The sequence below is a fragment of the Diospyros lotus genome, chromosome 12 (genome assembly GCF_014633365.1).
Source record: "Diospyros lotus cultivar Yz01 chromosome 12, ASM1463336v1, whole genome shotgun sequence".
NCBI classification, from domain to species: Eukaryota; Viridiplantae; Streptophyta; class Magnoliopsida; order Ericales; family Ebenaceae; genus Diospyros; species Diospyros lotus.
Window position 1 is genome coordinate 33138701 of NC_068349.1, and position 27896 is coordinate 33166596.

General features: G+C 38.4%; 2 protein-coding genes across 3 annotated transcripts in view; one reads left to right on the forward strand and one right to left on the reverse strand.

Annotated features, from left to right (window-relative positions):
- LOC127787456 (putative acyl-activating enzyme 19) overlaps window positions 1-27896 on the reverse strand; it is a 129824-nt gene that overhangs the window by 57618 nt on the left and 44310 nt on the right. For both annotated transcript variants that reach the window (XR_008020162.1, XM_052315511.1), the window contains exon 6: window positions 5734-6383. Coding sequence is in view for 1 of the 2 variants with exons in the window: in XM_052315511.1 (XP_052171471.1) it covers window positions 5734-6383 (650 nt within the window). In the remaining variant the exon portion in view is untranslated. The remainder of the gene's footprint in view (window positions 1-5733; window positions 6384-27896) is intronic.
- On the forward strand, window positions 23660-25022 carry LOC127787459 (uncharacterized). The gene is made up of 3 exons (XM_052315518.1): window positions 23660-23772; window positions 23887-24690; window positions 24837-25022. Exons 1-3 carry the CDS (start codon window positions 23679-23681, stop codon window positions 24872-24874), a joined length of 936 nt encoding a protein of 311 aa, XP_052171478.1. The 5' UTR covers window positions 23660-23678; the 3' UTR covers window positions 24875-25022.

Consider the following 27896-nt stretch of genomic DNA (forward strand, 5'->3'; position numbering starts at 1 on the left):
CCACTCCCTGGTCACGCACTGCACAACCTAGCTCTGCTGGCACCACTCATACCCTGATATGGTTGTTCGGCCACCATGACTGACTCTGCATCTTCAGTCACTCCAACCTAGCAATCTTAGTCCTCCCAATACCAGTTTCGAAGAAGCTCCTCTGACTCACATCCGATACAGATTACGACCATTTGTCTCAATGGTACCAATTTCCTGCGTTAGTCGCAATCTGTTCGTATGTACATTCGAGGTCGGGGAAAGATTGATTATTTGACTGGCGCCACATCAGCCCCAGACAGTAAAGACCCATTACATGACATTTGAGATGCCGAAAATTCAATGGTGATGACGTGGCTTGTTAACTACATGGAGGAAGAGATAAGTTCGAACTATATGTGCTCCTCTACAACAAAAGAACTATGGGATGAAGTCACTGCCATGTATTCCGATTTGGGGAATCAATCCCAAATCTACGAACTCAACTTGAAACTTGGTGAGATTCGACAAGGTAGTGATACTATCACCATATACCTTTAAAGTGTATATGGCAGGACTTGGATCTCTTCAACACATATGAGTGGAAAAACACAGAAGATTGCAAATATTATCAGAAAATGGTCGATGCTGGTAATTAAGTTTCTCGCTGGACTCAATGTTGAGTATGATGAAGTCCAAGGGAGGATTGCGATCGTCGGTAGAAATCTACTCCCGTCTCTAAGTGAAGCTTTTTTTGAAACTCGGCGTGAAGAAAGCCGAAGATTGGTTATTTTGGGCAAGAAGAAGAGTGGTGAAAGTAGGCTATCTGAAAATATGGCGCTCGTGACTGTTGATGCTAATGCTGGTGGATGGCATAGTGCGGGTCAAAGAAAGGTGGAAGAAAAGCCTCGTGTTTGGTGTGATCATTGCAATAAACCACACCATACTCGAGAGACCTGTTGGGTGCTTCATGGCAAGCCAGCCAATTGGAAGCCTAGATCGAAGCGATCCCAACTTACTGCCCATGAAGCTGATATAGGATCATTCAACAAAGAGAACATTGATCAACTTCTGCGACTGCTAAAGCCTAATCTGTCCCCTAGTACACCCAATTGTTCATTGGCCTATTTAGGTAGAAATTCCTTTGCCTTGTCTAGTTATTTTCAATCTGTTCCATGGATCATTATTTCAGGAGCATCTGATCATATGACTGGTTTATCGCATCTATTCAACTTGTATAATCCTTGTTTTGGTAGTGAAAAAATAAGAATAGCTGATTACCATCTTTCACCTATTACAGGTAAAGGTCTCATTAAACATTCTGACAATATTGATCTTCAATTAGTACTCAATATTCCTAAATTTGCCTGCAATCTTCTATCCGTTAGTAAACTCTCCAAAGACTCTAATTGTCGTGTTATCTTTTTTTATTTCTATTGCATTTTTCAGGCCCAGAACTTGGGGAAGACGATTGGCATTGCTAGAAAAATAAACGGGCTCTACTATTTGGATGGAGATATCTTGCGTAATAAAAAAGCTCACGGGCTAAGTGATACTAATTCTATTTCCGTTTCTAATCAAATAATGCAATGGCATCTTAGGCTAGGCCATCCTAGTTTTCCTTACTTGAAATATTTATTTCCTATGTTGTTTAAAGGAGTGGATCCTTCTATGTTTCAATACGAGAGTTGTCATTTATCCAAAAATCATCGTGTTAAATTTATTCCAAAACCCTATTGTCATTCAAAACCATTCTATTTGATACACAATGATGTTTGGGGCCCTTCTAAGGTCTCAACTTTGTCTAGCAAAGAGTGGTTTGTTACTTTTATTGATAATCAAACTCGAGTGCGTTGAATTTACTTACTTGCAAAGAAATCATATGTGCCTAGAACTTTAAGGGATTTTTTCCATATGATTGAAGCTCAATTTAACACAAAAATCTGCATTCTTCGATTTGATAATGACATTGAATATTTTAATGAATCTTTGGGGGTTATTTTAAAAGAAAAATGAATTTTACATCAATCCACTTGCCGTGAAACTCCCCAACAAAATGGTATTGCTGAACGAAAAAATCGACACCTACTAGAGGTTGTCAGGGCCATCATGTTTTCTATGAATATCCCTAAATACCTCTGGGGTGATGCAATTTTAACTGCTTTCTATCTCATCAATCGTATGCCCACTCGTGTTCTACAGTTTCAAGCTCCCTTACACTCTTTAAAACAACTATTTCCTCTATGTCGTACATATTTTGAGTTACCCTTAAAAGTTTTTAGATGCACTTTCTTTGTTTATGTTCCTTAAATATTTCATTCCAAATTGGATCCCACAGCTGAAAAATGTGTTTTTCTGAGCTATGCACCAAATAAAAAAGAGTACAAATGCTTTAATCCTATCACCAAAAAAAAATTATATTAGTATGGATGTGTCTTTCCTTGAAACTCAACCATACTTTCCCAAAAATCATCTTCAGGGGGGAGCATATTGCAAAAGAAGATAATTTTTTGAATTCTAATGTAGAAGAGGATAATTCCTTAAAACTCTATGATCCTCGTCCTACCATGATTGGTGCTCCTCTCCACTCTGATAAACAACTTAAGGATATAAATATTCCAAACATTATGGAACAGGGTGTGTGTGGTTCACAGGTGCCTAGCGTGATGAGATTGGAACCAGGGGGAGAATTACCACAAACGGATCAAAATATTCCAAAACCAGAGCTTCAGTTTTATACGAGAAGGTACCCTAAAGAATACTATCAATCCGAATATTCATCTAACAATTGAACAATTGACATCTTCAAATGATGGGCCTTTCGATAGTACTTTTTCTTCTCATGATAACTCTAAACTCACTCTTTTAGATTATTCTTCATTTGATTTGTTCGATCTTGATGTCCCTATTGCTACTAGGAAAGAAGTGACAACTTGTACCAAACACCTGGTTGCTAAATACCTGTCATACCAAAAATTATCTAATTATCATAAGGCCCTTCTTTCAAATATTTCTAACCTGCATGTCCCAAGAACAATTCAAGATGCCCTTGGTAACCCAGATTGGAAGTTAGCAGTCCAGAAGGAAATGAGTGCTCTCAGAAAGAATGGAACTTGGGAGATTGCGAACAAAATAAAAGGCAAAACAACGGTAGGTTGTAAGTGGGTATTTACTATAAAATGTAAGGCATATGAGAGCATAGAAAGATACAAAGCAAGGCTGGTTGCTAAGGGATTCACCCAAACATACGGCATTGAATATCAAGAAACATTTGCTCCAATAGCTAAAATAAACTCCATTCGAGTTCTCCTCTCCCTTGCTGTGAATTTTGATTGGCCACTCCACCAATTTGATGTAAAGAATGCATTTCTAAATGGTGATTTAGAAGAGGAAGTGTTTATGGATCTTCCACCAGGATTTGAGAAGCGCCTCAGAACAAACAAGGTATGTCGTTTAAAAAAATCCTTGTATGGTCTAAAACAGTCTCTAAGAGTATGTTTTGAAAGATTTAAAAAAACGGTGAAAAGCTATGGTTACATTCAGAGCCAAGCAGATGTTCTTCAAGCACGCTAGTGACGATAAGAAAGCAATTTTAATTATCTATGTGGATGATATAATAATGACTGGTGATGACAAATGAGAGATTGAAGAGCTTAAGAGGAGATTAGCTCATGAGTTCGAGATCAAGGACTTGGGTCTTTTAAAGTACTTTATTGTGATGGAATTTGCAAGATCTAAGGAGGGGATCTTTGTTAACCAACGCAAGTATATTTTGGATGTACTTAGTGAAACGGGAATGCTTGGGTGTAAGGTTGCTGAAACTCCCATTGAATCCAACTTAAAACTTCAACCTGTTGAGGCCAAGAATGTGGTAGAAAGGGAGAAATATCAAAGACTTGTGGGTAAACTTATCTATCTACCCCATACTCGACCAGACATAGCCTTTGCTATAAGTGTTGTAAGTCGATTTATGCAGTTACCTGGTTCACAACATTTTGAAGCTACCTACAGAATTCTGCGGTACCTAAACGGAACCCTTGGGAAAGGTCTACCTTTTAAAAAACGTGGACATCTTCATATACAGGCTTATACAGATGCAGACTGGATAGGCAGTGTAACTGACAGAAGATCTACATCAAGGTACTGCACCTTCGTGAGAGGCAATCTTGTTACTTGGAGGAGTCAGAAACAAAATGTGGTGGCTAGAATGAGTGCTGAAGCCGAATTTTGTGCAGTTGCCCATGGTATTTGTGAGGTCATGTGGATAAAGAGGCTTCTATCAGACTTTAGGGTCTCCACTTCCCTACCAGCTAAAGTTTATTGTGATAATAAAACTGCAATCTCTATTGCTCATAATCCAGTTCTCCATGACAGGACGAAGCATGTAGAGGTGGATAAACACTTTATTAAGGAAAAAATTGATAATAGAGTAATTTATATGCCCTACATTCCAACAGTTGACCGAGTGGTTGATATTCTTACAAAAGGATTACACAAAACTAAGTTTGAGACACTTGTGAGCAAGTTTGCCATGGAAGATATCTTCAACCCAGCTTGAGGGGGAGTGTAGAAATAGAAGTATTTTTTAATATAGAATATTCTTTGTATATTTTAGAAGATATGTATATTCTGTGTATATTCCTCTTTCCTATTTTGTTATTTTCCTTTTGTATTATTCTCTTCTTGTATAAAGAGAAAAGGTGAATCAATGTATAATTAATCTTAAGAAATAGAGAAACATATTTTCTCAACCTTGTTTATATAAATCCAATCAATCAATCACATTGGTTTTGTAAAAGTTCCACATGAAGTAGTGCAAGCAATAGAAAAGGATCAAAGACAAATAACTAAATAAATAATAGAAAGAAAAAAAAAAAAAAAGCTACTCAAAAACTGAAGAAAGATTCAGACATGCAACTAAAAGGGGCTGTCTACTATGTTCAGTATTCCTTCATCTTCACCTAATACAATTTATTCCTGCCACTGAATTGTCAGAACAATCTATGGCTTCCAGCCATCTAGAAATCACATCTTACAATTTCTGCCTACAAAATCATTATTCATTTTCGTCCAAATCTGCAGTTAAACCTCACACAACCTGATAACAAAACTAGGCAACCACTCTCATCTCGAGTTGGCCACAGTAACCTATTTAATAATAAATACAGTTCACTCATCAATCACGGTCCATGATACTAAGAACATACCCAACATTAACAAGAATACTGCATAAACCAACATGCACATAAAGACCCAAACATGTGCTGAGTTTACACACTCTCATTGAAGACAATGACAATATTCACAGGCATTTCTGGCTTGTCTAAAAAATCAATTAATTCTTTTTTCCAAGTCCCAACTAGTAGTGGCAGCTGCATTTCCGATTCATTGATACTAAGAATAAAATCTTTGCAATTTTATTTCTTCATCAGTAATTATTATGAAGTTACAGAGGATTAAGATTGTGCAAGAAAAAAAAAATAAAACATTTTCTTCAGTGGAAACATTTGCCACGAAAAATGATGGCCAACAAAACAACAAATCTGTCATGCCAATGCGAAAATTAAAGCATTGGCATATTGCTTAAACTAAAACATTAGTTAAAGTAACATCTTTCTTTTTTTGACAGGTACTACTAAAAATAAAAACTTAAAAATCACAAGTAACCAAAGTTCTGACAACTCTAAACATTTAGGTCTTCCAGGTTCCAATAATAGCATATGTACTACTCTATTTCTCGTTCAAAGACTATAAAATCAGAGTCACCTTTTGGCATTGACACAAGTAAATTTGCATGAGTGAGATCCAATGAAAAGAAAAACCTCCCCAGCTTTAAATACAACAAGTGGGGATGCATCAACACAGGATTCCAAGTGAACTTTCCATAATTCTCGCATTGCACCTCCTTTATTTCTTTGAATTTCCACCAAGCTTGGTTGACCTACAATATTACTCATGTGTTCTCCTTCACACAATACTTTGTTGCACCTGCTAAATGAACATGAAACAGGAACTGAGTTGGAATTCCATGGATAAACATCCCCAAGACTAGTCCCATTAGAATTCCAGTGCAAATTTGAATCCATCTTCTGGCATTTATCAGGATTGCGACTGTTCTTGCTGCTCAAGAACCTACCATGTGACTTAAAGGTGTAAAGATTAGGCATCTTAGAGTCGAAGGAAAGAGGCATGGTTTTCCCATGAGCCTGATTAGTATCTTTACTTACATCACTGGACAAACCTTCTTTTTCTAGAAGTGCCATTTGAAGTTTCAATGGACTTGGAAAGATGTAAACCAACCTCATATCAATCCCTAAATTATGAGAAATGTGTGCTGCAGAGATAGAATTACCACCCAAGACAAAGAAATCATCATCATCTGACACCATTTCAACCATCAAAGCATCGCAAAACGCCTGGAAGGAAATTTAAACAGGGATGAGAAGAAATGGATTCTATGATCTGCATACTAGACAAACTAAAATAAAAGAGGAAAAAATTTAGTATTATGTTTAAAAATTGCATAGATTATTTATGCATTATGATTGAAAATTGGAACATGACATATCAACAAAAGCTTTAGAATTATATACCACCATCTACATCACATACTGATACCATGATCCACAATACATGGTTATGCATCCTGCACCGGATGATGTCTATCGTGCATTAAACTGGTCATCCAATTTTATGAATGGAAGTTGTTGAAGCAAGAGAATATTGTATCCTGGTATTGTACTGTAGAATGTATAAAATGGGTACATATAAGGTCTTTGACTTACCTTAAAAGGTAAAAAAGACTAACCTAAAAAGGCTAATAAACAACTATGGAAATATTACAAAGTAAAATAAGCTGAATCTTAGGAAAGCTTACTTGATCTTTCATTGAATTTGAGTATGGGATATATATACACAAGTAACCACCTAAAGTATCTCCTAAAAATCTGGACCAAATTTGAATTAGGCTTAGAAGATAAAACAAATCAATTGATATTTAAATTTTTGGAGTTATCTTTTTCTTTCAAGCTGTCTCATCCGTTTAATCTCGGAAAATTCTCTTATCTCCTAACAACCATATCCACTAATCTCAGGCATTTCTTCTACATGTTCCAACACTCCCCCTCAAACTGGTAAACAAATATTTGTCATTCCTAGCTTGCCAATAAGTGATTCAAAACCTAGTCTTGCCATAGGTTTGGTAAGCACATCAACAGTTTGACTTTTTGTAGGAATATAGGACAGATTAATTCCTCCCTCTTCAATTTCCCGTTTTATAAAACTTCGATCAATTCTCATATACTTCATCCGATCATGTTGTACTAGATTATTGGGAATACTAATTGCTTATTTACTATCATTCTACACTCTTGTTTGCAGTGAAAAAGGAATATATACATCTTCAATCAATCTTTCTAATCAAATTACTTCACAAATTTCCCCATAACTTAGTGCAATAACCTGAAGTTGACACGCTATCTTTAATAGAGCCGACCCAATCTGCATCGATAAAACCCTTGATTCCTCTTTCTGTAATTTTCAAAAATAAAAGTCTTTTTCCCCGATGTCCCTTTTATATATCTTAGGACATGGATAGCAACATTCATATATCTTAAGGTAGAAAGCATATATTGGCTTATCACACTCATTGCATAGGCTATATCAGATCGTGTAAGAGAAAAATAAATTAATTTTCCCACCAACCAATTATATCTTTTTTTTTCTACGTGTGCATCATCCTTGATTTCTCCTAATTCATATCTTTGGGTAGAATGATATCTTTCTTTTTCTCCATCATCACAAAGAGTGCCGATGGGGTTTTAAACAAAGTGCTTTGGCGAGAAGACGATTGATGAGGTAAGAAGTTGTGAGGATGGCTTCCCCCCAATAGGAATTAGGAACATAACTAGCAAACATCATGGTTAAGCAACCTATAGAAGATGTCTGTTTTTTTCTTTCAACCATCCCATTTTGTTGAGGGGTATATGGACATGAACTTTGATAAAATATGCCATGTTTGGAGAGATATTGAATGAAATCATGAGAGAAATATTCACGATCATTATCGATTCGAAGGACATGAATGGAAGATTGGAATATATTCAAGATAAGTTTCTGAAACCGTTTGAAAATGCTACTAGCCTCAAATTTTTCCCTCATGAGATAAACCCAACAAACTCTAGTATGATCGTCAATAAAGGTTATAAACTGACGAGTACCTAAGACATTTGAGTGTTGGGTGGGTAAGACCCCAAATATCACTATGATTCAAATGAAAAAGTTTAGATGGTTTGTAGGACTATATAGGATAAAGAAAGCAAGGCTATATAGCAAGAACACATTGCTCACACTTAATAGAAGGTTGTTCCTTATTGTTAGAAGATACTAAGATTCCTATACATATTTGGAGATTGATATACATGATCCACGTTTCTATATTTTCATCCTACATCTTTCTTTTAGAAGATCCTATCTTGGCTGTATATTTGTGAATATTCCCTAAATCCAGTTTAGGAAACATCCAATTATGGGAGATCAGTTTGTATATATTCTTGTAAACCTACAATGAGTAAGATATTGGATTTTCAGTTACTTTTGACATGGCATCAGAGCTCTAGGTTCATATATCTGGGGTCAAGTCACTGTTTTTTGAGGCTTTCATTGACGGTACCCTACGTTGATATCTAATCAACTTACATAGCTCCCAAAGCCCTACAATTATGACATACTCCACATAATTCAGTGGTACAACGAAAGGAGTTTTTGCTAGAAGCAATAACACAGCCTCAGGTTGGGAGCTACAGAGCATTCAGGCAGCTTGCAGACTTAATAGGAAGAACTACCTAAAGTGGTCTTAGTTGATCCAGATGTTCCTGAGGGGCAAAGGAAAGCTAAGTCACTTACTTGGAACCAGACCTAAGAAGGATGATCCCCTATATGCTGCCTAGGATAAGGAGGATTCATTAGTCATGTCTTGGCTTTGGAATTCCATGATGCTTGAGACCAGTGACACTGTTATGTTCCTAAAAACTACTAAGGAGATTTGGAATGTGGTGAAGCTCACATATTCAAAGGTCCATGATGCTACTCAGATCTATGAGATCAAGACCAAAATGACAACCACTAAACAGGGATCTCGGTTAATTATCAAATATGCCAATCTCTTGCAAACTTTGTGGCAAGAGTTGGATCATTATCAATGCATTCAGGTGAAATGCAGTGAAGATGTAGTCATACAAAAACGATTTGTTGAAAAAAAGAATTTATGATTTTCCTGCTAGTCTTAATGTAGAGTTTGATGCAGTGAGAGTTCAGATCCTTGGAAATGAGGATTTGCCTTCTCTTAATGAGGCAATCTTAATTGTTCGTGAAGAAGAAGGACAGAAGGGAGTGATGCTGGACATCTCCCCTACAGAAAGTTCAGCATTGGTCACTATAAAGGGGTTTAGTTTGGACAAATAGCCTAGAGAAGAAAGGAAGGCATTAGATGTCTCAAAAACAATCAACATAGACTCCTTATGGTGTAACTATTGTAAGAAGACTAGGTATACCATAAATAAGTGCTGGAAGCTCTATGGTAAGCGACTGAAGGGAGGACGACCAAAAGGACAAGGATAATTGCATGTAGCCAGTAGCCATCAGCCTACTAAAGGAAAAGTTCCAGATCAGGCAAACACAATGGAGCTCAACCAAGAAGAGATTGAGAAACTAAGGAGTCTGTTAGGATCATTGGAAAAGAAACTTGGGACAGGTACTTACACTCTAGCTTTCACAGGTATATCTTCCTTTTCTCTTGTCTTTCATGCTTCAGATATAACTCTCCCAAACACCTAGATCCTTGACTCAGGAGCCACAGATCACATGACATGTTCTCATTGATTTATATCCTATACGCCATGTCCTAGCACAAGAAAAATAACCATGACAGACGGTTCATAACAATTGCGGCTAGCCAAGGAGATGTTCTTATAAACAGTCACCTCACCCTTAAAAATGTCCTCCATGTGCCTAAACTTTTTACTAACCTTCTATCAATTCAAAATCTTACTATCAATGCTAATTTTCGTGTCATTTTTAACTCATCTTTCTGTGAAATTCAGGAATAGGACACGAGGATGATGATTGGGCATGCTAGGGAGAGAGATCGACTTAACAAACTTGAAGATCTTAGTGGACAGGTTCATAAAAGGAGAATTTTCCCTTTATCTTTCCTAGTTAAGTCTAAAAAAGATAAGATGTGGCTTCATCACTTTCGTCTTGATCATCCCTCTTTTAGAACCCTTAAATTGATGTTTCCTTTACTATTCAGAGGTTTAAATGTTGAAGACTTTCATTGTGATGTGTGTGAACTTGCAAAACACAAGAGAGTCTCATTTCCTCCCACTAATAAAAGAGGTTCTCATCCATTACACTCATTCACAGTGATATATGGGGTCCTTCTATTGTTCCTAACATTTTAGAGGCTCAATGGTTTGTCTCATTTGTTGATGATTGTACTCGTATGGTTTGGTTATACTTGTTAAAAACTAAATCTGAAGTATGTACTATCTTTCAAATTTTTTATAACATGATTAAAACTCAATTTAGTGTGGAAATAAAGAGGCATAGATTTGACAATGCTAAAGACTATTTTAATCAGTCTTTATCCTCCTCCTTTCAAAAAAAAGGGCATAATACACAAGTCTTCTGGTGTTCATACTCCTTAGCAAAATGAAGTAGCTGAGAGGAAGAATAGTCATCTTCTAGCTGTTACTAGAGCTCTTCTCTTCCAAAACAATGTTCCAAAACAATATAGGGGAGAAGCAACCTTGACAGCCACCTACCGCATTAACCGGCTACCCTCTAGAAGTCTTAATTCCCATAGTCCAATTCAACTCCTAACAAAGTTTTCCCAAAGTTTGATGCTTCTAATGGTCTAACTCCCAAAGTGTTTGGTTGCCTCTCTTTTGTCCACATTCACACTTCAAATAGAGGCAAACTTGATCCTCGTGCCCTCAAATGTATCTTTGTGGGGGTATTCTTCCACTCAAAAGGACTATAAGTATTATCATCCTCCCACCAAGAAGGTTTTTGTCTCAGCTGATGAGAGTTTTGTGGAAGATGCTTCTTACTTTCATCGTCCTTATCTTCAAGGGGAGGTTATTGCCTTCTTGGAAGACAAGGACAAGGATATGTTTCTTTTAGACCTTCCTCTTCCCCTCATATGGTCCCTCCTATGACCTTTATTGCAAAGGACTCATAGGACATGATACAAGGGGAGAAACTTCCACCTTCCTCTTGTCTACTAGAGGTGTATTCAAGGAGAAAAGCACTAGTTCCTCCACCTATGTAGGCTACACCATCTGACCCAAATCCTAAACCTGGTATTTCTACTCCCGAACCTAGATCAACCATTAAACCTGCAACTGATCCTAACTTGGGTGACTGTGAATAGCCCGATCCCAATGACCTTGATCTTCCTGTTGCCATCAGGAAGGGAACAAGGACCTGTAGCAAACACTCGCTACATTTGTTCATGTCCTATTCAAATCTGTCTCCAAATCACAAAGCTTTTCTCACCAGACTACACACAATTCCTATACCAAAGACATTTTTTGAAACAATAGGCAATGAGAACTGGAAGAGTGCTATGGAGGTAGAGATGGCAGCCCTAGAGAAAAATCAAACTTGGGAATTGGTCAAACTATTAAAGGGAAAGAATTCGGTAGGATATAAGTGGATGTTCACTGTAAATGAGTCATGTATGCTGAGAAGTCCTAGAAGATAGTGCAGTGGATAAAGGGTCCTATTAGAGGCTGGTTGGAAGACTCATTTACCTATCACATGCACAACCAGACATTGCTTATGTAGTGAGTATGGTCAGTCGGTTCATGCATAATCCAAAGGAACTCACCTAAGAGTAGTGTACAGGATCTTACATTATTTAAAGGGGTAAGGGTGTATTGTTCAAAAAAGGGAGTGAGTTATCTCTTGAAGCTTATACAGATGCTGACTATGCAGGGTCAATTGTTGATAGAAGGTCTACATCAAGGTACTGCACATTCCTAGGAGGTAATATTGTGACTTGGAGAAATAAGAAACAAAGTGTTGTAATCCAGTCGAGTGCTGAAGCAGAGTTCAGGTTTATGGCACAAGGAATTTGTGAATTACTTTAGCTTAAGAAACTCCTAGAAGATCTAAGGGTCACGCGAACAACACCTATAAGACTCTATTGTGACAAAAAATCTACCATTAGCATTGCACATAATTTAGTCCAACATGATCAAACAAAACATGTTGAAGTGGATAGGCATTTCATAAAGGAGAAGCTAGACAATGGACTGATTTGCACCCCATTTGCACCTACTAGCGATCAACTAAGCAGATATTCTTACAAAAGGGTTGTTATCTAGCCTTGTGTGTCAAAGGCTACTAAGCAAGATTGGAATGCAAGATATTCACTCACAATCTTTTTTTTTTTTGAAAAATGTGAGCTCAATATATTAATGAAAGTATAGAAGATGTACATCAAAGACACGGAACAAGAGAGATTCCTCACAATCTTGAGGGGACTCGTTAGAAGATATAGAGATTCCTATACATATTTGGAGATTGATATACATGCAACGTTGTTAAAATCGAGATTTTATGTCGGATCGAATGAGGGTCCATAAAATCGAATTGTAAACTTGGATTGTAAAATCGTAAGATTTTATAGACAATTAAAAATATCCTTTAATCTATGTAAATATAAGTTTATAATGACATAATTTTATAAAAAAATAAATTAATATTGCTTAATAACATGATTATTTCAACCTTATTCCTTATTATGAATGAAATACATGTTACCTATTTCAAAATAACTTCATCTATCAATTTCAAAAATTATAATAACATGAAATTTCTAAATATTAAGTCTATTTATCATCATTCATCCATCCATAATGCAAATTTCAAACATTGGTGAACTAATTAGATGAACTTCTACATCATAAGCAATAATTATAATAAAAGCTCCAACAAACATTCAATTCTTTAGGAAACCAACAATAATTCACTTTTAAATTAAGGAAACTAACAATAATCAAATTAATGAAGGCAGACAAAGAAGAAATAGATGAAGTTGTGGTGGATAGGAATCACCGAATGAGACTAAGAAATTGCAAAATAAGAAACAAACGAAGAAACTGCAAAAGAAAAAAACATACAAAGTTTTATACCCTTTTAAGCTAAATCAATAGTGGCATCGAACAATCAGAGCTGTGAATCGATTCATGTTGCACGAAAATGACGACACTGAGTAGGCAAGCATGGAAACGTCAATTCGTGTTTATGAATCGATGGCGGCTCAACTAACAGTTTGTGTTTTTGAATCGATAGTGGCATCGAGCAATTGAAGTTGTGAATCGACAGCAACATTGAGCACCAAGCAACCATGCAACAAGGGGAAACAATGGAAGGCAGTGGCGAAGGTGCCTGAGAGAGATAAGGGTTCACAAAGGCAGAGGGCATCCTCGAATTAGAATTAATACCATGTTAACCTTTCTGTGCATGAAAGCTGAAATCGGTGAAATCATTGTCCAACTCGAGATTCTATTGATTTTACCAAATTGAATCAGGATTCATTCCGATTCTACTACAATTTAGATTTTATATGAGCGTTGAGTCATTTAGAGGTTCCTGACACGTAAAATTGTAAAATCGTAGGAGTTGAATTGAGATTTTGACAACCATGTATACATGATCCATGTTTCTATATTTCCATCTTACATCTTTCTTCTAGAAGATCCTATCTTGGCTATATATTTGTGAATACTCCTTAAATCCAGTTTAGGAAACTTCCAATTATGAGACCAGTTTGCATATATTCTTGTAAACCTACAATGAGTAAGATATTAGATTCCAGCTACCTTTGACACTTATTAATGAAAAGATGAGGATATAAGAATTTTAGGTATGTAAAACTAGGTTGTCCTAGGCATTTATACCGTATCAGTGCATTGGCATTAGAAGTTAGAGCAAGAACTATTTTATTTGTGGGAGGATTTTGAATGGCTACACCATCTCTTGAAACATAGTAGAGACCATCTTTTTCCTTAACACTGCCAATCATCATCCCCAATGATTGGTCTTGAAAAACATAGTAAGAAGGGAAAAATGTTACACTACAATTCATGTCTATTATTAGTTTGCTAACTAAGAGTAAATTACACTTTAATCCAGGTACATATAAACCAGATTGAAGCTTTAATTTCAATGAATTAACTGTTCTATACCCCAAAGCAAGAGAAGTAGCGCCATTAGCGATATAAATATTAATGGTAGTACTACAAGTTGTATAATCTAATATAGAATTAACCAAACTTTTCATATGATCAGATGCACTTGTATCAACTATCCAAACATGTTCAGGAAGCTTTCGAGATATCAATGAGTACTGAAAAATACCTTGTTGAGCAATTGAGGCTATTGGCTTAGAAGTATTAGGACTTGAGAGTTTTGTACCTGCGGTTTGATTTAGTAATTTGTAAAAAGCTTAAATCTACTCAGCTGATAGGTTTAGGTTTGTGTTTTTTCCTATTTTAGTAGGAGCTTTTGTAACATAGGCTAAACGGGTTGTTTCTCTTTTATTTTGTGACTTCCAATTTACTGGCTTTCCATGAATCTTCTAGCACGTTTCTCTTGTGTGGTATGGTTTATTAAAATGGTCACACCATTACTTAGCATTTCCTTGATCCCTGGACAGAGTGCCTTCTCTTTTGATTGTAGCAAGAGAAAAATTTTGGACACTTAAGTGTGAGTCTGCAGGTTGAATGAGCATTACTTTCTGCTAGCTTTCCTCTCTCCTTACTTCAAGAAATACTTCTCTGAGTGTAGGCAAAGGTTTAGCACCTAACAATCTTCCATGAACTTCATCCAAATCCAAGTTAAGACAATGGAGAAAATCAAAAACATGATCCTTCTCCAGCATTTTACTATATTTTATACCATTAGCTCGACAATCCCTACTAATATTGTAGAACAAGTCCATCTCGTGCCATAATTCTGTCAAAATATTATAGTATTCAGTAACATTAAGGTTACCTTGTCGAGTTGTACAAATAGTTGACCTAATTTCAAAGCATTGAGAGGTATTTTTCTAAATCTAAATACATCTCTTGTACTGCATCCCAAATGCCCTTTACAGTCTTGTAGAAGGGATAGGTTTTAACAATCCTTGGCTCCATTGAGTTGATAAGCCATGCCATAATGATTGAATTTTCTACTTTCTAGGTGTCGGAATTTGTTGTTGTATTTGGTGGGGTAGGAATAGTTCGTGTCAAATATCTGGCTCTTCCATTCCCCTTTGATCACTAGCGAAACTGATTGAAACCATTTTTCGAAATTAGTTTCATTCAGTTTATGTTAAAGTAATCTATAGCAAAATGGTTGTCAATAAGATTTGTAGAAAACTTCAGCTGGGGATGAGGGTTAGAAGAACTAGTGGTCAAGGCATCGATTACTGCTGGAATTGGTTGGTTTCCAACCATGCTTCACTAATTGAATAGTCCAGCGCTTAAGATCTAGGTTACCAGGACTTTGGCTCTAATACCATGAAATAAGTTGAATCTTAAGAAAGCTTACTTGATCTTGTATTGAATTCGAGTATGGGATATATATACACATAAACCACCTAAACTATCTCCTAAAAATTAGGAACAAATTTGAATTAGGCTTAGAAGATAAAACAAATCAACTTATATTTAAATTTCTAGAGTTATCTTTTTCTTTCAAGCTACCTCATCCGTTTAATCTCGGAAACTTCTCTTATCTCTTAACAACAACCTTATCCATTAATCTCGGGCATTCATTCTACCTATTCCAACACAAAGAATATACAAAAGATCAATAAAATATTCTAAACCAATATTCCCAAGATATTCTAACAGAAGCTTTCTATTCTGCTATTATTTTAGAGTTTCAGTCATCATCTTTGAGTATGAAACCAAAAATTAGCTAAATGTCGCATCTATTCCAACTCCTTGGTGTTCCACAACTCAAATACAAGAAAGCAGGTGCCAATTTCCAAAGCTTGCTGGTTTCAATTATAACTCTGAAAGTACTTCTAATTGGCCAGAGCTGCATGTTGATGTAGAATGGACAAAGCAAACTAGAACAGTGCATCACTTATTAGAACTCGTGCCACAAATTACAAGCATGATACAACTTGAATTATTCAATCAATTCAAATATAGTTGGATGCATTCATTAAGATACTGAATCATAGGATATATTACACAACTACAAACCATCTTACTTATATGGAAAATAATTTTAAGAGGGGATTTTAACACAGTGCTGTTTTCTGAATTTTATATATGTTAAACTATTATCATTTTGGTTGTATTTAGCAGTGTTTTGAGAATAAGTGAATTGGGAATCAGCTGGAAAACAGGTCCAGTTCATGGAAAAAACTGGTCATGAAAAAATTGTTTCTTTTTTTGCAAGAACCATGGTCGAACCTGACTGGTTCAATTGGTTGAACTGGCCATGCTCTTTTTTTTTGGGGGGGGGGGGGGGTGTAATACCCCGAGAGCCCAAAGAGATTAGTATATATCGAGGATAGTGTAAGAAAGGAAACAACACCAGCTGGATACCTTTTGGGCTGAATGTTGGCAAAGAACTCCCAAGTTAAGCGTGCTTGACCTGGGGCAATCTAAGGATGGGTGACCCCCCCCCTGGGAAGTTCGTGTAGGCCCATCAGGATAAGTTGTTCCGGTTCTTCCTATCGCTCGAACGGGATGTTACAGGTGGTATCAGAGCCGACCCCCGAGCCTCTGAGCGCTGTGGTGGGGCAAACCTCAGCGAGGAGGCTGAGTCCTTGAGGGGGTGCGTGTAGGCACCTTAGGCGAATCCCACATCGGCCATGCATCGGGGGGAGATCTGGGACTAGTTGTAAGGTCGCATGACGAGGACGTCATGTGCTCAAGGGGGGGAGAATGTAATACCCCGAGAGCCCAGAGAGATTAGTATATATCGAGGATAGTGTAAGAAAGGAAACAACACCAGCTGCATACCTTTTGGGCTGAATGTTGGCAAAGAACTCCCAAGTTAAGCGTGCTGGACCTAGGGTAATCCAGGGTTGGGTGACCCCCTGAGAAGTTCGTGTAGGTCCATCAGGATAAGTTGTTCCGAATCTTCCTATCGCTCGAACGGGATGTTACAGGGGGGGTTTATTATTTTAAAATATAATAATAATTTGTGATATTTTGGAGTTGATACCCACCATTTGAATATCATCTATCACTTTGTTTATTCATTGGTAATTTTTTTAATTTTTGATTTGTAATTTAAATAATTAGTCTTATTTTATTTTCATCATAAATTTATGTTAATATTGTTGTATAAACTTTTTCAACTTGTCGAACAATATTACTTAATACACTTATAAATCTGTTAACATTATGTAATAAATTTTATGTTCTTTGCCATAGTCTTAATTAATACATATGTACTTATTTCATAAAAATGCATCTTGATTCAACCCTAGTTCAACCCCAATCCGACCATTGAACCATAAACCTACCTTATTTTTTATTTGATCCAATTTTCTAACATTGAGATTTAGTTTATTTCACCATTTGGATGTGTACATGGACTACAAATAATGCTTGTGTTTATACCTCTGTGTCATATATTTTATTGGATCATTGTTTGGCATTGTATTGCACATTATTCTTTGAACATCTTTAGGCTCCACATTGGCATAGCAATTGCTTTAAATTCATGTTCAAATGTGACAAAATATCTGGTGATAGGTGTCGTGATGCAAATGACACAAATATCAAAAACAGGTATGTGGTACAAAATAGGAATCATGAATGATGGCAGTCTTCAGATTAGCAAAGAACAAATTAGCCATTAATTGATCATTAGAATACATGACCTCAATCTTCCGCCACCCTAGGTACTAGGAATAGTTAGCCTCTTTTTGCCACTCCAACTATCCCCCCTAAACTAATAGGTTCATTAAAAAGTAGCATTAAGAAATCCAACCATAGTTCATCAAGTGGTCAGTTTTACAGGACCTGGGCTGACATAGATGGTTTAGCTGGTAAATGGACCCCAAACTACAGGTTTCATATCAAAACTGCAAAGAGATCAATTTGAACCAATAAAGCAGGTCACTTTACAAAGTCTTCATTAACTCCGCACTGTTTGAACCAACTGCATCCCCACTAAGTAAACAAACAAGATAGATTGGCAGATTGAGGACGGTGGTTGCAACTTAAAGTAACTGCATTAACAGAGATTTCTCATGTCATCTGCAATAACATGCTAATTATAGGTACTGTGAGAAAACAATTATGAGACTTGGTGAAAACATCGGCAAGTTAATCACTGGAGTTAACAAACTCTGTAACAATAACACCTTCAACCAGCTTTTCTCTAATAAAGTGATAGCCGATTTCAATATACTTAGTCCGCTCATGGAACACTGGATTGAAAGCAATGTATAAGGCAGCTTGATTATCACAAACAAGCTTCATAGGGGTGTTCACAAAACTTGAGTTCCTCCAGGAGTTGCTTAAGCCAGATGAACTCACAAGTTGCATTAACCATAGCCCGATACTCTGCCCCTACACTGGATCTAGTTACTACATTCTATTTTTTACTTTTACAAGAAATCATATTTCCTCCCACAAGAACACAATATCCATAGGTCGTTCAACGATTAGAAAGAGAACGAGCCCAATCTACATCTGCATATATGTGTGCCCCTTATTCTCATAGAGTAGCCCATTACCCGGTGCTTGATTGATATATCTCACAATTCGGAAAATAACATCGCAGTGAGAATCACATGAAGAACTGAGAAACCGACTCACCACACACACAGCAAAAGCAATGTCGGGACGAGTGACTGTGAGATAGTTCAGTTTGCCTACCAATCTTCTATACCTTCAGGATCTGAGTAAGACTCCCCCTGTCCCGGCAAGAGTTTGACATTTGGGTCCATTGGGGTGTCAATCGGTTTGCAGTTCACCATACCAGTTTCTTCTAAAATGTCAAGTGCATACTTCCTCTAAGAGATTGAGATCCCATCTCTTGATTGAGCAACTTCAATCCCCAAGAAATACCGAAGTTTGCCTATGTCTTTAGTCTGAAAGTGCTGATGGAGATGTTCCTTCAGATTTTGTATACCAACCTGATCGCTCCTTGTGATAACAATGTCATCTACATAAACAACAAGGTAGATACATAAAAAAGAAGAATATCAATAGAAAACTAAATAATTAGCTTCACTTCGAGTGAGACCAAAGGCTTGAACTACAGTGATGAACCTGCCGAACCACACTCGTGGAGATTGTTTCAGACCATAGAGAGACTTCTTGAGTTTGAAAACTACATTGGACTCCCCCTGAGCAACAAAACCAGGTGGTTGCTCCATATAAACCTCCTCTTGCAAATCACCATGAAGAAATGCATTCTTAATGTCCAATTGATAGAGCAGCTAATGACGCGTGGCGGCCATAGAGAGAAATAAGTGCACAAAAGCCATTTTAGCAACTGGAGAGAAGGTATCACTATAATCCAGCCCATAGATCTGTGCAAAGGCACCAAATCCCAAGTGCCAGTAGAATGCAAAGCACCCATCTCATCTAACATAGCCTGGTGCCAACCAGGATGGGACATGGCTTCACCTGTGGTTTTAGGAATAGAAATAGAAGAAAGGCTCAAAACAAAAACACTATAAGCAGATGATAAACGATCATAACACAAAAAGTTATAAAGAGGATGTGGATTGCAAGTAGACCGTGTACCTTTGCGAAGTGCAACAAGAAGGTTGTCGGGCTCAGGATCCATGGCAGGAGTGACCACTAACGGAGAAAGTGAGTCAGGAGAGTCGCACTCAAGAGGAATGCCGGAGCCAAGAGCAGGATGAGGACGACGATGATAAGTAAGAAGTGGAGTATTCGGGGAGAGCGAACCGGAAGATGGAAGTGGAGGGTCCATTGAGGAGGAGATAGACAGATCTAATAAGGGTAACGAAAGAGAAGGAATAGGCAATACCTGGTCCAGACGCTATGAATCAGACTGAGCAACCGAGAAGAAAGACTGTTGTTCAAAGAATGTGACATCAGCAGACATAAGATAGCGATTCAACTCAGGAGAGTAACACATATATCCTTTCTGCAACCGAGAGTAAATGAGGAAAATACACTTGAGGGATTTGGCAGCAAGTTTATCCTGTCCCGGTGAAAAGGAATGCACAAAATAGATACATCCAAATACACGAAAGGGAACAGAATAAACGGGCAGGGAGAGGAACAAAAGAGAGCAAGGAATGTTGTCCTTTAGCATTGAAGATGGCATGCGATTGATCAGATAACACGCAGTAAAAACAGCATCTCCCCAAAATTTAGTGGGAAGATTGGCATGTAAAAGTAATGTTCGTGCAGTTTCAATGAGATAACGATTTTTACACTCGGCAATACCATTTTGTTGAGGTGTATAAGGACAAGAAGATTGATGCAAAATGCCACGAGTAGTCATGAAAGTAGTAAATTGAGAAGAAAAGTACTCAGGGGCATTATCACTACGTAAAGTACGAATAGAAACTCCAAACTGTGTTTTTATTTTAGCAGTGAATATCTAAAAGACAGAAAATAACTCACACCGACTCTTCATGAGAAACAACCAAGTGCAGCGAGAAAAGTCATCAATGAAAGTAACAAAATATGAGAAACCAAGAGTAGAATTGACACGACTGAGCCCCCATAGATCAGAGTGCACAAGAGAAAAGGGAGCCTCAGCCCTATTATTGACACGACTGGAAAAAGAATTACGTGCGTGTTTAGTACGCTAACATGACTCACAATCAAAAATAGACAACGATGACAAACTAGGAGCTAATTTCTTCAATTTGGAGAGGTTGTGATGACCAAGACGAAAGTGGAGATGATCTGGGGAAGCAGCACTGGTGCAAGCCATCGGCATAGCAACATGATAGTGACCCTGTGACTCGCGCCCGATGCCAATCATCCGTCCCGTACCCTGGTCCTGTCCACAAACAAAGGTAGGAGTGAAAGTAACTGAGCAATTAAGGGTTTTGGTAAGCTGGCTAACTGAAATCAAATTGAAAGGAATGCCAGAGACATAAAATCGAATTTAAAGATAAAGACGAAGTGGGTGTGGCTTGGCCTATCCCTTTAACTGCAGTTTTGGTGCCATCAGCCAGGGTAACTATAGGCAAGGTATCAGAATAAATAAGTGAAGAGAAAAGAAGTTCATTACCACACATGATCAGTGGCGCCAAAATCTATAATCCAAAGACCAAGAGATGGGCTTTTAGCAACGCAACCAACGAGATTACCAGGATGAGACTGTTGGGTGGCCTGAAACATTAAAAAGACATCATACTCAGCTGCAGACATAGGTATCAATTGTGAACCCAGTGCAGATTGGGCAGAACTAAGATCACTCTAGAATGCATGAGCTACACTAGTAGATGATGTAGGCAGAGCAGCTGGCCGACCATGTTTCTTCCAACACCTATCCTCAAAATGACCCAATTTCTTACAAAAGGTACACTGTGGACGTGACTGATTATTATTACGACCTCTATCTCCTCCCGAGTGAGAAACTTGAGACACAAGGGCTAAAGATTTGGCTGGAGGCATAGTTATCAAAGGCGCGCCTAGGCGCGAGGCGCCTTAAGGCGCCAGTTTGGCGCCTCGCCTGGGCCGAGGTGAGGCGATTTTGGCGAGGCGCTCGCCTTGCACGCCTAGGTGCTGGAGCGTGAGGCGCGCCTCATGAAACCTAGGTCTTCTAACTAAATCTTGCAGCCCAATCGCTCCTCACTCCTCCTGACTCTAGCATCTGCCGCGCTTGCCTCTCCTCTCCAGCTCGCTGCTCGCCCGATGTTCCTCTTCCTCTCTAGCCCCAGCCGCGCTTGCCTCCTCCCTTCCTCTCCTCTCCAGCGATCTTCTTCTTCCTCTCCTCTTCAGCCGCGACCCCCTCATCTCTTCCTCTGCAGCTCGCCCGATCTTCCTCTTCCTCTCTAGCCCCAGCCACGCCTGCCTCCTCTCTTCCTCTCCTCTCCAGCTCGCTGCTCGCCCAATCTTCCTCTTCCTCTCCAGCCCCAGCAGCGCCTGCCTCCTCTCTTCCTCTCCTCTCCAGCTGGCCCGATCTTCTTCTTCCTCTCCTCTCCAGCCGCGACCCCCTACTCTATTCCTCTCCAGCCGCGACCCCCTCCTCTATTCCTCTCCAGCTCGCCCGATCTTCCTCTCTAGCCCCAGCCGCACCTGCCTCCTCTTTTCCTTTCCTCTTCAGCTCGCCCGATCTTCTTCTTCCTCTCCTCTCCAGCCGCGACCCCTTGATCTTCTTCTTCCTTTCCTCTTCCTCTCTAGCCCAGCTGCACCTGCCTCCTCTCTTCCTCTCCTCTCCAGCTCGCCCGATCTTCTTCTTCCTCTCCTCTCCAGCCACGACCCCTTGATCTTCTTCTTCCTTTCCTCTCCACTCTCCAGCAGGCAGCGCCTGCCTCCTCTCTTCCTCTCCTATCCAACCACGCCCACCTCCTAGCTTGTTAATTTCCTCTCCAGCTGCACCCTCTTCCTTTATTCTCCTCTGCCCACGATCTTCTCCTATCTTCCTTGCCTCTCTTCTCATCTGCTCTTCAAGTTGAAGCTGCTAAGGCTACCCACGGTCTTCTCCTATCTTGTAAGTTTTTTACTTGTATTTTATTTGTTTATTTCTTGCATTCTTGCCTAATTCCTTTTGCTGGCAACTGGTTGCTAATATCTCTTTTAAGTCTTTATAGTTTATTTCTATCATTAGGAGAATTTTGTGGAAGTTAAAACTGTGTTGCAACAGCCCAATAAATGTCGTCAACCACTTCCAAAATGGACCCGGCATGAAATTATTTTGAAGCTGATCCTAATGATAGAAATACCACCACATGTAAATTTTGTCGTAAAGTAACAAAATGTGGTATATTTCGGGCGAAACAACATCTTCTAGGAGGTTTTAGGAATACTAAAGCTTGTCTAAAATGTCCTCCATCAGTAAAAGAAGAGATTGGAGAGTACATGCAAAAGAAGAAAAATAACAGGGATGAGCGAAATATAGCATCGTTAGATGATGATCTTCAATTTGGTGAAGGGTATGATGATGATGATGATGAGCCGCTGCCTCAAAGTAGAAAAAGACCCAATGTATCTATCGGAAGTGGAAGCGGTACCGGTAGTGTTGGTAGTGTTAAAGGGCCAACACAAAAGGGTCCACTTGATGTTTTTCTTAAAGACCCAGAAGTTAATGTGTTGAAAAGCAAGGGCAAAGGAAAGCAAACAAGGTTGGGTGAGCATGATTTTGCAAAAAAAGAGTTAAGAGCTCGAGTTTGTAGAAGCTTTGCACGATGGATGTATGATGCAGGCATTCCATTCAATGTAGTGACATATGACAGTTCTAAAGTATTTATAGAAGCAGTTGGTCAGTATGGTCTGGGTGTGAAGCCGCCTAGTTACCATGAAGTCAGGGTTCCCCTTCTCAAACAAGAGGTGGAAGCCACTCGTGAAATGATGAAAGATCATGAAGAGGCGTGGGCCAAATATGGATGTTCCATTTTGTCAAATGGCTGGAAAGACAAGAGGGAAAGGACATTGATTAACTTTTTAGTCAATTCTCCTAAAGGAAGTATGTTCTTGGAGTCTGTTGATAGTTCTAGCTATTCAAAGACTAGGGAAAAGATGTTTCAATTATTAAGTAAATGTGTGGAAAAGATTGGAGTAAGAAATGTGGTGCAAGTGGTCACCGATAGTGCTTCAAACAATGTTTTAGCAGGTATGAAATTCATTTTTGTAATTTGTATTATGTTTATAAATAGAACAATTTGAATATTCATTAGATATTTATTATTTACTAATATCTTGTTAATTTCACTCTAAATAATAACAGGAAGATTTTTGGAGGCAAAATATCCTACGTTATTTTGGACACCATGTGCAGCGCATTGCTTGGATTTAATGTTGGAAGATATTTTCAAGTTGCCTAATATGAAGAAGACATTTGAGAGAGCTGTTATGGTGAATAGCTATATCTATACTCGTTCGGGTCTAGTAAACATGCTTAGAAGGTTTACTGACAAGAAAGAGTTGTTGAGGCCTGCAAAAACACGGTTTGAAACTGCCTTTATCACTTTGGGCAGGATGCATAGTCTGAAAAGCAACCTTAGAAGGATGTTTACCTCCGAGGAGTGGATGACAAGCAAGTGGGTAAAAGAAGCGGGGGCTAAAAAGGTTGTAGAAGTGATTTTGATGCCTTCATTTTGGAACAATGTTGTATTTGCTTTAAAGGTGGCTGGTCCATTGGTGCGTGTATTGCGCTTAGTGGATGGTGAGAAGAAGCCTGCTATGGGATACATATATGAGGCCATGGATAGGGCCAAAGAAGCGATTGCTAACTCTTTTAATGGGGATGAAAAGAAGTATGCACCTATTTTTCAGATCATTGATAATCGATGGGATGTTCAGCTTCATCGCCCCTTGCACGCAGCGGGTTGGTACTTGAACCCAGAATATTTCTACAAGGCTGAACGTATAGATCCAAAGATCATGACTGGCTTAAATGAATGCATTAGAAAGTTAAATCTAGATGTAAAGGTTCAAGACCAAATTGATGCTGAGCTTTCGATGTATAACAATACAGATGGGTTCTTTGGAAACTATATGGCTATTAGAAAGAGAGCTGAGAAATCACCAGGTACACACATATATATATATATTACATTATATATATAAATGTAAAGGTTCAAGACCAAATTGATGCTGAGCTTTCGATGTATAACAATACAGATGGGTTCTTTGGAAACTATATGGCTATTAGAAAGAGAGCTAAGAAATCACCAGGTACACACATATATATATATATTACATTATATATATAATCATTCTAGATAATAGATAATAACTAACCCATGAATTTTATTGGACAGCTGAATGGTGGGCTTCATATGGAATGTCAACACCCACGTTGCAAAAATTTGCAATTAAAATTCTTAGCTTGACTTGTAGTTCATTTGGGTGTGAACGTAATTGGAGTGTGTTTGAAAATGTAAGTGCATTGTATATATAACACTTACAATTTTTATTAGTAGTTGGTTTGTTTCATGTAACTTATTCTTAGTATGTTTTTGCATAAATTGTTACAGCTTCATACTAAACGGAGAAACAAGCTTGATCAATTTCGTTTAAACGACTTGGTGTTTGTGAAATACAATAGAGCATTGAGGCGTCGGTATCAAATGCGTGATACCATTGACCCTATCATATTGACCGACATTGATGAAAGCAATGAATGGTTGACTGAAAAACTTGATGAGAAGAATGATAAAGATGATGAAACTATTTTTCCAGATGACGTTGGGGATGGGTTGACATGGAGTCATGTTGTTGCGGCTGCAGGAGTTGGAGAGCCTAGTTATGAATTTAGAACTAAACAAACTCGATCACAATTGGGATCAACTTCGGCTTCGACTTCAAAGCGGCGAGTAACTCAGGAAATTGAAAAGGAGGAGGAAAGTGAGGCAGGGACCGAAGATGATGAAGACTTGGAAGAGGGAGAAGAATTGAGAGATGAAGAAGAAGATGAAGGGGTGATTGAAGGGGATGATGAAGATATTGACCTCGATGTTGATGATCTCCTTGATGATTGATTAAAAAACTTCTTTATATTGATTGTGGACTTGTAGTGTTTATGTGTTTGTTTAGAACTTTGCATTATAATTGCTACTTGGTAAAGTTTGAGACTTTAAGTTTGAACTTTGATGTTTCTAGTTTAGAATTTGCATGATGAATGAATTAACTTTGATGTTGTTAGTTTATAGAATTTGAAGATAATGAATCATGAATGATATGAATGTGTTATTATTGATAATTTGATAGTTGTTTATGATTTTACAAGATTTTGAGTTTTTTTCCTAAAAGGTGCGCCTCACTTCGCAAAGGCGTGCCTCGCCTCGTGCGCCTCGCGCCTCAGGCTCCAGGACCTTTTGCGCCTTGCGCCTTTCAGAACTATGCCTGGAGGAACAACATAAGAAGAAGAGGACATACTATATGCATCAGGATAGTGGAGCTGGTCAAGATTTGATGCCTGATGGCATCAAATTCTGGTTTTAGACCGGAAAGAGCAATACCATAAAAAACTTCTCTCTTTAAGCAATCTGTTCGGTCTTGGTCGTAGTAATGGGAAGAAGAGCATCAAATTCCTGCATGAGAGCCTGAACCTGTCCCAAATAAGATTCCTTGGACGACTCTTGCTTCATATTCTTGATATTAGAGACCACAGTGTACAAACGTTAGATGTCATTCGTATAACATTCTTTAGCTTCCTTCCACACGTCAACACAAGTTTCAAATGGGCAAAAGAGTTGCATGACAGATGGATCAATAGACTGCCATAGGAAGCTGCATAACTAGGCATCAACTTGTTCCCATCTAGCTCGATTGGCTTCCGGCACACTTTCAACCTTTGTGGTAAGATGATCGGCTTGGCCTTGCCTTTTGAACCACATTTTGACAGAGGCTGTCCATGAGAGATAATTCGCAAACCCTATCAACTTGACAGTGGTGATATTGGTTGTTCCAAGATTGGAGACAGTAAAAAACTAAGAGGCAGCAAGGGCAATAGGTGTGGTTGCAGGAGTAACACCAACAGAAACTGCGTCACTGAGGTCAGACATAGCGAGGATTTGACATCGAGAATAGGCCTAGGGAAGGAAGGCGAGCTGATCTGGAGAAGCCGGGAGAAAAGGGCTGGCGGACGCGCCTTCACGCGCCGACGCGTGGGGGTGGACGGCTGCGTGTGGCGACGGCGTGTGGAGCTCTGGCAGCTACAATTTTCCGGCAGCAACTCGGCCTGAAAGTTGGGAACCCTAGGGTGGGGTCAGTTCCAGCAAACAACGGCCGGACAGTGACATTCCAACATGAACAGTGATGGTTTCCGACATGAACAATGACGGTGAAGAGAGAAAACTAGGGTTTGAAGGCCGATGGAGAAAGAGACACAGCGGTGGCTAGGGTTTTTCTCACCGGTGGCTCTGATACCATGTAAGAAAACAATTATGAGAGAAAAACCTAAGAGATTAGTCTTTTAGTGTGTTATTTACAATAGGCACAACGGCCCTAATAATCTACGGGCTTAACTTATGGGTTTAGCCTAATTACGCATACATCAATATGCAATATAATAATTCTAATAGGTACAAAACCCAGGAATCGAATTACCAACGCCATGTATTTCCCTGGCAAACAAAGCAAGCTTTCATGAAGTATTTTTCCTTTTTTTTTTCAAGAATGTGGCAATGTGCCTTATTTCAAGATTCCTTAGAACAAAAGATGGATTCTTCTGCGAATTATAAGGGGGCTACTAGCGAACTCTCATAGAGGTTGAAGGTGTTTTAGAGACCACCTTCTTTAGGGGGCAATGCTAGTCCAAGTGCAAACACACTCTCATCTACCACCCAAAAATTTGTCATGTCAAAAATGCAATTATAAAGGCACTGCATTCTATTTCTAAATCTCACCACACCAGTTATCATAATGCAATCCTAGAGGAGGTAGTCCAAATAATGTTAGATGTATGTCAAGGCTTGGGAGTGATGAAAACTTGGGTTACCAACCCCACTATGATGGATGAATCTATACCTCATTAGTAGGTGTAAGAGGATACCAAGATACATATTCCCAAGATTCATATTTCAATATTCCTTTTCTAGGAGATCCTATCTCTATCTTGACTGCATGTATATTATAGGTTGTATTCTAGGCTGAATGTGTTTTCTAATTACCGTAGACTATGATTAGGCAATTGCCCAATTTAGATATTAGTTTTTGTTCTTCCCTTCATTGACCAACTGTATATAATTGGGTAATTCTATCCTAAGAGAATACATATCAGATTACTAGTTT